The sequence below is a fragment of the Pseudonaja textilis genome, chromosome 2, assembly GCF_049901715.1.
Source record: "Pseudonaja textilis isolate UNSWEBS1 chromosome 2, rPseTex1.2, whole genome shotgun sequence".
NCBI classification, from domain to species: domain Eukaryota; kingdom Metazoa; phylum Chordata; class Lepidosauria; order Squamata; family Elapidae; genus Pseudonaja; species Pseudonaja textilis.
In genome coordinates, this window is record NC_141991.1 from 155788975 (window position 1) to 155802236 (window position 13262).

A 13262-nucleotide genomic window follows, 5' to 3' on the forward strand; every position below is an offset into this window, starting at 1 on the left:
TGATCACATGACCATAGGGATGCTGCAACAATTGTAAGTGTGAAAAGCAGTCATACATCCCTTTTTTCAATGCAATTTTAACTTTGGTCACTAAATGAACTGTTGTAAATAGAGGACTACCTGTAGTCACCCTTGAAGAAGAATTAATATAAAGTTTTTCAGTGAAATGCATAATCTGGCCTAATCCAATACTATAAAACAATGTGAAAATAGATAAAAATGACATGTCAATTCATACACTTTCTAACTATACAAGCGAGTGGAGAATAAGTGCAGATTTGCCATTTTAGGCAACATATATAATATCTTGGTGGAAGATCTTACAGTTTTGCAAAATGGTACTTTGTATTTAGAGCTATTAAGAAAGCAATAGTGCTTCTCTCTAAATATTTTATATGACTAAACTTGCAATGCTGTATTAGATTCTGTTCAGCACCCTTCACTGCAGAGTTAGAAAGGAAAAGTGCAGTTAGTTTGGTCAAGAGACTTGAAGAATTTTCAGATAAACCAGATTTCTATTCTTTAAGTTTTTTACCTTAAAAAAGGAAGTACAGAAGGGAAAAGGACGTTATCAAAACATATAACATTATTTATAAATGGAGCTAGTAAGATATCCCAAGTCAAATAAAAAAACAATAATTTTTGTTATGTTTATGGAGCATACTTAAAGTCTAGAATTTGCTACCACAAAACATAATCCAGCCATCCTTCAATCATTATAGAGAGTTTAGGTTTAGGGAGAGTATGACTATAGGTACCAGTATAGTTTAAAAGGTGAATAGCACCAAAAAGCAAAAGAATGAGTTAGTGTTAGCGTTAATCCTTCTAATGTTCTGACAAACATATTTATTATGTTCAATTCTATCTTCAGGGGCCTTAACCCTTTACATCTCTCAAAATCCTAGGGGATCCTGAGTATCTTACTTCTAGCTAATGGACAATAATTTTTAGGTTTACAAAATGGTCTCTTGATCAGAGACGTCAACTTTCATAGAACAGTGTGAGAGTCCTTAGGGTAAAACTAGGCTATGGTTGTGTTGGTGGCATACTGGTCAAAATACAGTAAAACTGATCATTAGCAAGAAATGATGTATAGATACAACTAAGGCTGGTAGACTAATGTGTGCCATTTCCATTTGACTAAAAAGCTTGATGTGAACATTCTAGTTGACTAAAGCTATGACAGAAGGTGGACATCAATATCAGTGTATCCATTTGGCAATGTCAATGAGATATGAAAGACTGTGAATGTTAAAAGAAATAGTAAACAGCATGATTTAATAAATTAAATGAAAAAAGTATTCATGTTGTATGCTTATATACCTAAAAAAGGAAAAGGATGTCATCAATATGTATAAAGGTGTCTTGTGTTTATGGAATGGAGTTGATAAAACATGCAAAGAAATGAAGATACAGATTTAATTATAAGTGAAACAGCTAAAATGTATGTTAGAAAGTATGAACTGGTGTCATCTAGGTTTTATGAGTGCATATGAAAATAGGAATGCATTGGTTGGTAATTAAGGCATTTATGCTCCATTGAAAAATGAAAAATTAAAGTGCTGAGTAGCAGAAAACAAAAAAAAAATCAGATTAGCTTTGGGACCAATCAAACAATATTTTGAATGAATATGATTCAGGGGTAAATTTCCATTTTAGAACACATTATTGGGTGGTAGGAATTAAACAAGAGAAAACAATAAATGACTGAGCCATTTGAAAACTCAAGAATGAATGAATGAAAGAATGAATAAGGTAGGCCTTATTTAGCAGTTGCTTTGTTTAGTGACCATTCATAGTTACGACTGGGATGAAAAAGTAACTAACAACCAATTTTCACATTTACAATCTTTGCAGGCCTATAAAGTAAAGGAAAGCTGAAGTAAGATTATAAGAACAGTCATTGTTTCACTTACTAACCACTTCACAATGACCGAGTTGTTGGTCCAAACTTTAGTTGTAAACAAAGACTACCGGGAGTTTGTATCTTCTAAATGTTTACTTCAAATGCATGGTTTAAGCATAGGTCTATGCATACATATAAAAAAGGGATGAATTAAGAAGTTATTATTATTCATAATGAAAAATTGTGAGAGTTAGAGAAGGATATAAGATAAGAGGTTTGAATGTGGGAGAGAAAGAAATGTGTGGAATTTTGCTAATAAGAAATATGAGAAGAAATGTTAAGTGAAAGAGACTGTAAGTGAGGAAAAATAGGAGAATCATTTGCAAAATAAATCAGAGCTATGAAAAATATATTTCAGAGTCACTGCTTTGAGTTGGATGGCTATACAAATTGAATGAACAGTAAATGGAAATAATATAACCAAAAAAGAATTAAGATTAATAGAAGCAGATAAAATAAAAGAAATCTTGATGGAAAAGAAATTTGAAAACCGTTAAAAAGGATTCATTGTCAGATTTTATTTCATTTTCTCTTATCTCTGGTTTTAATTTCTTTCGTTCATTTCATTTTACTCTTTTTCAGTATTTTGCATGCTAGAGTAGAGTAAATAGAGTAGGAATAGAGTAAATGAGTCACAGGTTTTCAACTTTCAAGTTATTCTATTAGTTATTTTTTTATATAATTCACTCTCATGTATACATTTGCATTTTTATGTGCTTGTCTGTGTAGGTGTATTAACTTCCGATGGAGAAGGCATACAAATCTAACAATATATATTTTGAAGAAAAAAATGGCCTCTAAAGAAGACTTTTTCTGAAAAACAATGATTTTCTAATAAATATCTTGCCTCAATATTAGCAAGCTTTCCTCTTTATTTCTTATTCAATGTATGCTAATCCCAAAGATTATAAAACATACTAAGTAAACCTCCATGTTGGCCTACTGGCCCGCTCTATGTAGCTGTCTTCCTTTCCACATGCTGTCTTTGTCTTTGGGGATTAAGGGTAACATGAAACCTTCAGTCTGTAAACCAAAGAAAGAAGTAATTTATCCAAACCTTGCAAAGACAACCACAAAGACTTACCCGCTCTCTGTATTCTTTTACAATCTTAGGCACAGTTATGTTTGTAACTGTTTCAAAAGCTTCTGATGGTTTCCTTGTCAAGGTGATAGACACATTACCTTGAACAGGTTTTCCATATGTGTACCTGCGAGAAACAAATGGAAGAATGGAAGAAATATGCTTGAGTGTTAAATAACGTTTTTGTGCTGCATCAGGGGAAATCCTGAATGTATCAGGAACTAAACTGTAACCACTCCCTCAAATTAACTCAGCTGACCCTGGTGAGTCTAAGTATACTCAAACCTAGACTAATTCTGGTGGTTTTCTGGAAGTCCAGAAGAAAACTCATGTTCTGCCCTATCGTGAAGGAGCCTTCAATGGACAGGTCAAAGCACAATATTATGTTTTTAATTTTAAAAGTTTGAAAGACATGAGAGAAAATGCCTATCTGCAAATGATGGGGCATCTTTGTAAATGCAGTGCCACAAACATCTGACATGGAAGAAAGTCTGAAGCTTTAAAAAAACAAAAAACAAAAATATTTGGTAGCTTAATAATTTATGAGAATAAGAGCAATTTTCCACATTAGATTGGCACAAGCTATATGGCCCTTCTTCAATTAAGGAGCATGAAACAAACATATAACATCTTCAAATTAGTGTAAATTTAAATAAAAATACATTCTTTTGATTTCTGCTTTCTAAAGATGTAGGAAGAACTGTAGATAGAAGATAGAAACAGTGACATTATAAACACACCCTGTATAGGGGGGAGGAGAGGGAGAGAGAGGGAGGGAGAGAATGACATAATGGCAATGCAATAAAATGGAAATCCCTGTTACAGGCTCTTGGTTGAAAAAGGTTGAAATCACCATCTGTAACACATTTACAGGAGAGGAAGGCAAATATTTTGAACCATGGTTATGAGGGTTCAAAATGATGATTGCCATTTAGTAGCCAAAGATAACAACAACTAGTAAGAAAGTTGATAAAACTACTTCCTAACCTATTTTACCTTACTACTTCAGGTTACATTTCAAAAGTGTCCATGTAACCCAGAGGCATTCTTGCTCACAAAGATAATATTAAAGCCTGATGTCTTGCTTTATAGGGGAAGAGAAAGATTAGTTTACTTTCAGGTTTTACTTACTTTCCACAGACATTAAGCTGAAATACTTCTAAAATAGGAATCAGTGATGGGTACTTGAAGAAAATTTCAAACTTAGGCAACTCTGCAACATCCAATAAACCAGAGAAGAAAGGAAATGGAAAATTTAGTTCATATAAAGAGGAATCAATCACGTACAACCACAATCATGGTCTAGAGTTAGTACAAATCCCATCATGAAAGTTTAGGGATTTTAAGCTTAGGAAAAAGAGACAACATGATAAAAATATGAAGTTGTCTCTGTTTCTAAATGTCCTAGAAGTCAAGATGGATAAACAGAAATATATCCTATCCAGCAGCATTGACTTATAGAATTCACCATTACATAAATGTCAGTATTAGACATATTCAAAAGTTTATTTTTTTCTGAACAACAGAGACAGCTTATTTGATGCCTATGAAACCAGAAGAGAGAACTTAGTCTTTAGGGCCTTCTTAGGTTAACATATTTTAAATACATTTTCCCTAAGATCTTTGTGCATTGCAGATCAAAGAAGATTGTCCTTGGAATTTCTTTGCTTTTATTGGCTCCATCTACTCTCCAGAGCTCTTAGGATATGATCACATGCTACATATCCAAGAGAAATCTATCTCAGCAATTAGTAGACCTTGCCTTGTAAAGATGACAATTAAGAGGCAAATTATACATGGCATTAATTGTCTAAAATACAAATAATGTATTTATTTAAATAAAAATCGAATATTAGCTGTGGTCCTTTTTAGCGTAGCATCAAAAACAATTTTACTTTGCCACAGTGGTGGTTCAGTGGTACATTCACTAGTGTAAAAATGGTAACAACTGTAAAAAATACCAGCCATTTGAATGCTGGTACACTTGGAACTTCAGCTCCTAGAACAGGGGTGTCGAACTGGATTTCTTCAAGGACCAGATCAGCATTGTAGAGGTCCTCATGAGGCATCTGCGTGGCCCGTTTTAATCGGCAGAGGGCTGCAGGAGGACAGAAAGGCTGAAAAGAGGTGCGCTCCCCCACGGCCCATTTTGGCTAGCAAAGGCATTGTGAGCCGGTCCTTTGATATTTCCAGGCTGGTCCTCTGGGCCAGATTTAACCCCCCGTGGGCCAGATCCGGCCCGCAGGCCTTGACTTTGACACCCTGTCCTAGAATTTCCACAAGAATGTAAATGGAGAATGATGGAGAATGGAGGGGGTGGTGTTGCTATCTTCTATAAAAAGTCCTTACATCTAAAAAACATTCAACCCAGGAGTTTGCTCTTCCTGAGACCATCATCTGTGAACTGTCCTTAAATATCACATTTCAGTTCTTACTATGTTGCAGAGCCCCTGATTATGACATCGAACATGTAAACAAGCTAAATTCACTACTAACATGGGCAACATCCTGCCTACACACTTTTATCTTTCTTGGTGACTTCAATCTACCTCAACGAATGTAAAATGAATGTAAACCTAAACGAATGTAAAACTGAACCCATACATGCAACCTTCTACAATGCTGTAACAAACCTGGGACTGGAACAACTAGTAACCAATAATACTAGACTTAACAACTGCCTCAATCTCATCTTCTGCAATAGTTTGAATTCAATTTACGGAATACAAATTAAAGAACCCTTTTCCAACAGTGACCACAGCATGATTGACTTTTGTCTCAACATACATCCACACAAAAATCAACACAACGATGTGATCCCCAATTATAACTTCAAAAATGGCAACTATGATCTTGTAGATAATGATCTCTCATCCCTTGATTGGCAATTTCTATTCACTGGATGCAATACTATAGAAGACCATTACAACATATTTTTACTCAAAGTCAAAAGAGTCATCAAACTATATAAAGCAAAAATAACTCAAAAAACCCAGAAAAAACAGATTACCCATAACAATAAGGAAGCTGTTGGGTATAACATTGATACACCAACTAAGTTTGGGTGAATAAATATATAAACCAAGGTTTGGGTGTTTGTAACTTGTAACTTTAAGCACCAAACTGCTTGTAATTAACTAATTAAGGGTGCGGTTACAAACGGCAATAAAAGGCAGTAAGAGAAACGTAATCTCTCTGCTTGCTCTCTGCTTGTTTTGTCTGCTTGCTACTGTTTGTTTGCTACTGTTTGCTACAACTGTTTGAATACCTGAACGAAAGGACTATTTCATTGATGTGCTGATATCCTGTGAATACTCAGCGTTGTCTTCAAAAGGAAAGGTATCAGAGGTTAAGATATCTTTACAAGCAGATAAGGATATAGAACTGACTAGTGAATGGACTAAGTTACTGAATGGATATATTTGTGAATGACATATAGACTGATTGACAATGTTTAAACTCTAATTGGATTAAACAACTATTTAAACTACAAAAAAAACAGTGTTTGTCATCAGTGTGTGTAAACTCTAGGGCCCTTCCTCTCTCATTTGGCTGCCTGGCTTGACTGCTGCTGCACATTCTGTTTTTGGGGGTTTGCCCCCAATCACTAACAGAAGCTTCAATCCAAAAAGAGATCACTTTGGCGGAAAAACAAATCTGGTCACATTGCCAACTTCAAAAGCCGAAACAAAAATTTATGTCACCAGATAAAGACTGAATGCACCAATTATCACATTAAACAAGAGGAAAACCTTCTATGCACCAATTCCACCCACGCTTTCTACAATTTTGTAAACAACAAACTAAAAGACTCAAGGTCCATCCCACCCCTGAAAGGACCTAATGGTAAAGACTGCAATGACGACACCATTAAAGCCAACCTCTTTAACACATCCTTTGGCACAATATTTGTAAACAGCAATGGATCATGCCCAATATTTCCTAGTCGAACCACAGACAACTACAAAGATCCAGTACATATCGATTTCACAGAAGACAACGTTTAAAAATCACTATGCAATCTAAAACCATCTCTATCTATTGGACCGGACAGAATATGTGCCTACTTCTTCAAAAAGCTATCCACTGCCATAGCCGAACCTCTAAGCATAATCTTTGAAAAATCTTTCAGGACCAGCTCCTTGTCAAACCTATGGTCTCAAGCCACAGTCATCCCCATCTTCAAAAAGGGAGACCCCAGCCTAGTTGAAAATTACAGACCAATCTCTTTATGCTGCATCACCTGTAAAGTCATGGAATCAATTATTAACCAATTCATTATCCTCCATTTAGAGACAAACATACTCTCTAATAAACAATTTGGTTTCAGAAAAAAACTATCCTGTAATCTGCAACTCTTTCACTGCAGAAACATATGGACTACACAACTCGATCAGGGCAAAGGCTTTACTTCTGTAAAGACTTTGATTCAGTGGTACACGACAAACTACTCCTAAAACTAAAATCTTATGGTATCTCTGGACACCTGCATAACTGGATAGAAGCATTCCTGTCAAACAGACAACAAATGGTCAAAATTGGGAGCGTCCTATCAAATTCTGTACCTGTCAACAGTAGTGTCCCCCAAGGCAGTGTTCTAGGACCAACTCTCTTCATACTCTACATAAATGACCTCTGTGATCATATCAAGAGCAACTGCATTCTCTTCGCTGATGATGTAAAGCTATTCAACACCACAGACAATACTGCTACCCTTCAAAAAGACCTTGACTATGTATCGGAATGGTCAAACAAATGGCAACTTCAAATCTCAACAAATAAATGCTCTGTCTTACATATTGGAAAAAAAATCAGAAAATAAAATACAGGCTGAATAGTCAAGACCTTGTTGATGATCCAAACTCTGTCAAGGATCTTTGACTACTCATCTCAGCCCACTGTAACTACATAGCCAAAAAGGCATTAAGAGTTGTTAACCTAACCTTACATAGTTTTTCTCTGGTAATATTACACTACTAACTAGAGCAGGGGTGGGCAAACTACGGCCCGCGGGCCACATCCGGCCCGTTGGTCTTTTTAATCCGGCCCACCGAAGATTGGTACAGAATTAAGGTTTGATGTGAATGATTGAATGATTGCATTCATTTGATTTTGACTTGTAATGACAGGCATTTTGACACCAGGTGGCGGCCCGTCTGTCAAATTTTAAAAGTCAATGAGGCCCCCGAACCAAAAAGTTTGCCCACCCCTGAACTAGAGCATACAAAACATTTGCTAGATCAATACTTGAATACAGCTCATCAGTCTGGAACCCACATTACGTATCTGATATTAACACAGATGAGAAAGTCCTCCTCTCCACTCCTCTACTCGTTGCAGAATACCTTATGCCACCAGGCTTGAAATTCTAGTCCTAAAAAACCTAGAACTACGCCGCCTTCGGTCCGATCTAAGTATTGTATATAAAATCATACATTGCAATGTCCTACCTGTCAATGAATACTTCAGCTTCAACCATAACAATACAAGAGCAAACAATAGATATAAACTCAAGGTTAATCGCTCCAAACTTGATTTCGGGAAATATGACTTCAGCAACAGAGTGGTCAATGTCTGGAATACTCTACCTGACTCTGTGGTTTCTTCCCCAAACCCCCAAAACTTTAACCTTAGACTGTTTACCATTGACCTCATCCCTTTCCTAAGAGGTCTGTAGGGGGTGTGCATAAGCGCACCAATGTGCCTATCGTCCCTGTCCTATTGTTTCTTTTATTCTTATATGTATCTATTTATTCATAACTATGTTTTTACTTATACCTATTATCTTGTAACCAATTGACAAACCAAATAAAATAAAATAAATGATAGATTAGATAAGATTCTGTTATAGAATAAGGCAAAAATATCTAGGGGTGGGGGGAGAAACAATACACACACTAAATTGTTTTTATAATTTTAAAAGTTAAATCATCCTCTACAATTCAATATGAATAATTCCTAAAAATATTTTTTTCAAATGAATTTGCCTACTTTTCTCCATTTTGTTTTTAGTCTCATTTTTCTTCTTGCACAAATTGAAAGAGTACCAGAGGCAAATCGGGGTTAATGATATATATGTGAAGAATGAGAACAGTTTCTTAGCTGAAAAAAATCTCCATTTTTCAATTCTGAATTTTTTGTGCCAGAATAGGAAATAGAAGAATGAATTTTCATTCTCACTGAGGCACAAAACCCAGTCAATCTCCCTCAGCCCTAGGAAAAAAAGTACTGAAGCCACTTCTAAATGTTGCTAAGAAAACTGCAGGGGCCTGTTCTTATAATCATCAGGACTGACTCAAAAGCAATCATAGCAACACACACTAGACAAGGACTACCATCACAATCATTTTGAAGGAAAATTTGCTATAAAGGTAATCCTTGACTTACAACTACAATTAAGCCCAAAATTTCTGTTGTTAAGTGAGACATTTATTAAGTGAGTTTTACCCCATTTTGCAACTTTTCTTGCCACAGTTGTTAAGTGAAACATTACAATTAATGAGTGAGTAATCTGCTAAGTGAATCTAGCTTCCCCATTGACTTTATTTGTTAGAAGATTGCAAAAAAGGGATCACATGACCTTGGGCCATTGCAATAGCCTTAAGTATGAACCAGCTGCCAAGTATCTGAACTTTGATCATGGGGATGCTGTAAAGGTCATAACTTAAAAAACAGTCATAAGTCACATTTTTCAATGACGTTGAGCGATCACTAAACAAACTGTTGTAAGTTGAGGACTACCTATACAGGACACTCTTTTTAAAAATAAGTAAATAATCTGGGCATCATAGACCTACCATAATATGCTTTATATCTATTTATTATTTAACTATTAAACTTATCTATTTAAGAAAAACAAGAAATCCAAGAAGAAACCAGCATGGTTGTACAAAGATCTCTCTGACAGATTGAAAGATAAAAAGGATAAGTACAAAAAATTGAGAGAGGGAGACATAACTAAGGCAGAATATCAGCAGATAGCCTGAATCTGCAAAGATGACCTCAAGAAAGCAAAGGCTCAGAATGAAAAAGGACTTGCAACTAAAGTCAAAAATAATTTAAAAATAGTTTCTTTCAACATATAAATAACAAGAAAAAATGTTGGCCTGCTTAAGAGAGAAGATGGCAAGGAAGTAACAGGCACCAGAGAGAAAACAGAACTGCTTATCTCATTCTTTGCACCAGTTTCTACGCAAAAAGAAACTATAGCCCAACTTATTAAAAACATAATTGTAAAAGACAGACTAAACTAAAAATTAAAATAAGCAAGAAAATGGTAACATACACTTATCTGATCTTGATGAATATAAATCACCAAGACCTGATGGATTACATCCCACAGTTATGAAGGAGCTGGCAGATGTTATTTCATAACCACTGAACCATATCTTTCAAAAGTCCTGGAGCTCCAGGAAAATACCTGAGGAGTGGAAAAGGGCTGATGTGGTTCCCATCTTCAAAAAGGTGGGGAAAACAGACCCAGAAAACTACAGACCAATCAACCTAACATCAATATGTGGGAAGATACTGGAAAAAATAATTGGGGGAGAAATATGTGAACATCTACAGACAAATAAAGGTGTAACTGGAAGCAAGCATGGGTTTGTTAAAAACAGATCATGCCAAACCAATCTTATTTTGTTCTTTAACAAAGTGATTAAATTAGTAGACCAGTGAAATGCTGTTATAGTATATTTAGACTTCAACAAGGCATATGACAAAGTAGACCACAACCTACTTCTTGGTAAACTAGAAAAATGTGGGATAGACAGCAGAAGGATTTTTAACTGGCCGACAAACTGGGGTCTCCTGCTTGAGCAGGGAGTTGGACTGGAAGACCTCCTTCTAGCTCCATTCTGACTGACTGATTTAGAGGGCAAAAGATGTTGTACAGGGCATTTTGAGGGCATTTTGACTACTGAAAACTATGAAGTTTTCTTCAAAACATTTTCGGAAGCATTCTCCATAACCTTCTTCTGGGATGTTTTTCAGCTTCCCAGTTTACAGCTAGCAGAGATTGAATGGTCCAAAGTCACCCAGCTGGTTTTCATGCCTTAACTATCATTTAAGTTTCCCAACTCCCAGCACCTTTCAACTACATTAAACTGTGCATGCATAAACATACATACATACTGATTTGTTCTTATTTATTAAGAGAAGAACAGTATAAAATTCTCTGTATGTCAGGTCAGAAGTAAGCCTCGCTGAAGTAAGCCTCAATGCAACATAGGTTCAAATATGTCTAGAATTATTATTTAAGTACCACCGTGTCTTTCTGATAGAGAGGAGGGTGGATTTTTTAAACAATTAAAAAACAATATTTCTTAGGAAGCAAAGGGAGGTTTTGCATTTAATAAATAAATAATTAAAATGTTCATACAATCACCCAGAGAGGCAGAAAAGTGTGTGAGTGAATAGGAATTTAATATATAATGTTTTAAAGGTTCCCCAACTCCAACAGCTAATATGCTCTCGCTTTGAAATATCACCATATTCCTCCACTTTGAATTCTCCATCAGCTTTAGAACTCAGTTCTTTGTCTTCCATTTCAATAGTGTATGTGCCCAAGGCTGCTTCAGAGGCCAGAGGGAAAGACAGATCCACAATGCCATGAAGAGGCTTCACATCCACCCACTGGGCAATTCGATTTTCATCAGGATCCTGCAGAAAAGAAGGTCAAAAGAAATATGTTGTCCTATGGTAGCTGTAGTCATCAGCAACAGTGCTCAGGATCACAGAAAGCTGTATCAAATAGAAAGCTTGCATTAAAAACACATATAGAGGACTTTCATAACAAGAAACTCCTGATGACTTTTGTTGTGTCAGTTCAGTTATGATGACAGACTCAGGTAAGGAGGGACAGACTTCCTATAGACATGCACTTTCTTCTACTGAAAATTTTACAAAAAGATTATAAAAGATTTTACATTGAAATTTGATGTTTTAGCCTTGTTCATTTCAGAAAATTTTAAATTACACTAGTATTTATTCTTAACTAAACCTCTTAAATTTGTATTCTTATGGTCTTACCCTCTTCATTTATAGCCTATAATGTTATACTATAGTTTTACTCGATCTCTGGTTTCTTATGAGAGTCCATTTTTTCTATGGTCCTTCTCAGTTAAGCCTCGCCACAATATCACTTGTACAGCCTGGAGACTCAGACAGTCTACTGTTCTCTACTGTTCTGTATCTTCAAGTAATCATCTCAGGTACCTCTTCGGAATACTAGCACTCTGGACCTTCTCGTGTACTGAAATGTCATTGCTCTAAATACTCAGACTTGCCCAGCACTCTTGGTGATCTCAAGATACAAGCACCAAAGGCTGCTTGGCAATATACTCCTGCCTTCACTTCAGGAACCCTTTGTCCTTTATCATCAGCCTTCAAAAGTCTTTCAATCAATCAATCAGAATAGAGCTGGAAGGGATCTTGGAGGTCTTCTAGTCCAACTCTCTGCTCAAGCAGGAGACTCTATACCATTTCAGATAGGTGGCTGTCCAGTCTTTTCTTAAAAATCTCCAGTGATGAAGCACCTACAACTTCTGAAGGCAAGCTATCCCACTGGTTCATTGTCCTAATTGTTAGGAAGTTTCTCCTTAATTCCAAGTTGCTTCTCTCCTTGACCCATTTCCCATCCATTGTTTCTTGCCTTGCCTTCTGGAGCTTTGGAAAATAAGTTGACATCCTCTTCTTTGTGGGAGCCCCTCAAATACTGGAATAGTGATATCATGTCTCCCCTAGTCCTTCTTTTCTCCAGACTAGCCATACCCAATTCCTGCAAGTGTTCTTCATATGTTTTTATCTTCAGGTCCTTAATCATCTTAGTTGCTCTTTTTTGCACTTTTTCCAAAGTCTCAACATCTTTTTTGTAATGTGATGACCCAAACTGTGGATGAGCATTCCAGGTGTGGTCTTACTAAAGATCTCTAAAGCGGTACTAATACTTTACGTGATTTTGATTTTAAGTGTCTGCTTATACAACCAAGCATTGTATTAGCTTTCTTGACTGCTACCACATACTGCTGGCTCATGTTTAAGTGATCATCCACTAGAACTCCAAAGTCCCTCTCACAGTTACTCTTTTTGAGCCAGGTTTCGTCTAATCTGTTCATGTACCTTTGGTTTTTCCTGCCTAGGTGTAAAACCTTGCTTTTCTCCACATTAAATTTCATTTTGTTGGATAGGGCCCATTGTTCAAGTCTATCAAGATCTTTTTGGATCCTGAGCTTGTCTTCTGGAGTGTTGGGCATTCCTGCCAACTTAGTGTTATCT

At 36.1% G+C, this 13262-nt stretch overlaps 1 protein-coding gene and 1 long non-coding RNA gene across 4 annotated transcripts in view; one reads left to right on the forward strand and one right to left on the reverse strand.

The window, feature by feature from the left end:
* LOC113444494 (alpha-2-macroglobulin-like protein 1) overlaps positions 1 to 13262 on the reverse strand; it is a 117017-nt gene that overhangs the window by 85807 nt on the left and 17948 nt on the right. For all 3 annotated transcript variants that reach the window (XM_087926062.1, XM_026713280.2, XM_087926064.1), the window contains exons 7-9: positions 11477 to 11648; positions 4119 to 4200; positions 2991 to 3114 (exon numbers count right to left, since the gene is read on the reverse strand). In XM_087926062.1, the coding sequence (XP_087782188.1) occupies positions 2991 to 3114; positions 4119 to 4200; positions 11477 to 11648 (378 nt within the window). The remainder of the gene's footprint in view (positions 1 to 2990; positions 3115 to 4118; positions 4201 to 11476; positions 11649 to 13262) is intronic.
* Positions 1 to 13262, forward strand: part of LOC148127196 (uncharacterized) — a 48821-nt gene that overhangs the window by 30822 nt on the left and 4737 nt on the right. The window lies entirely within an intron of this gene.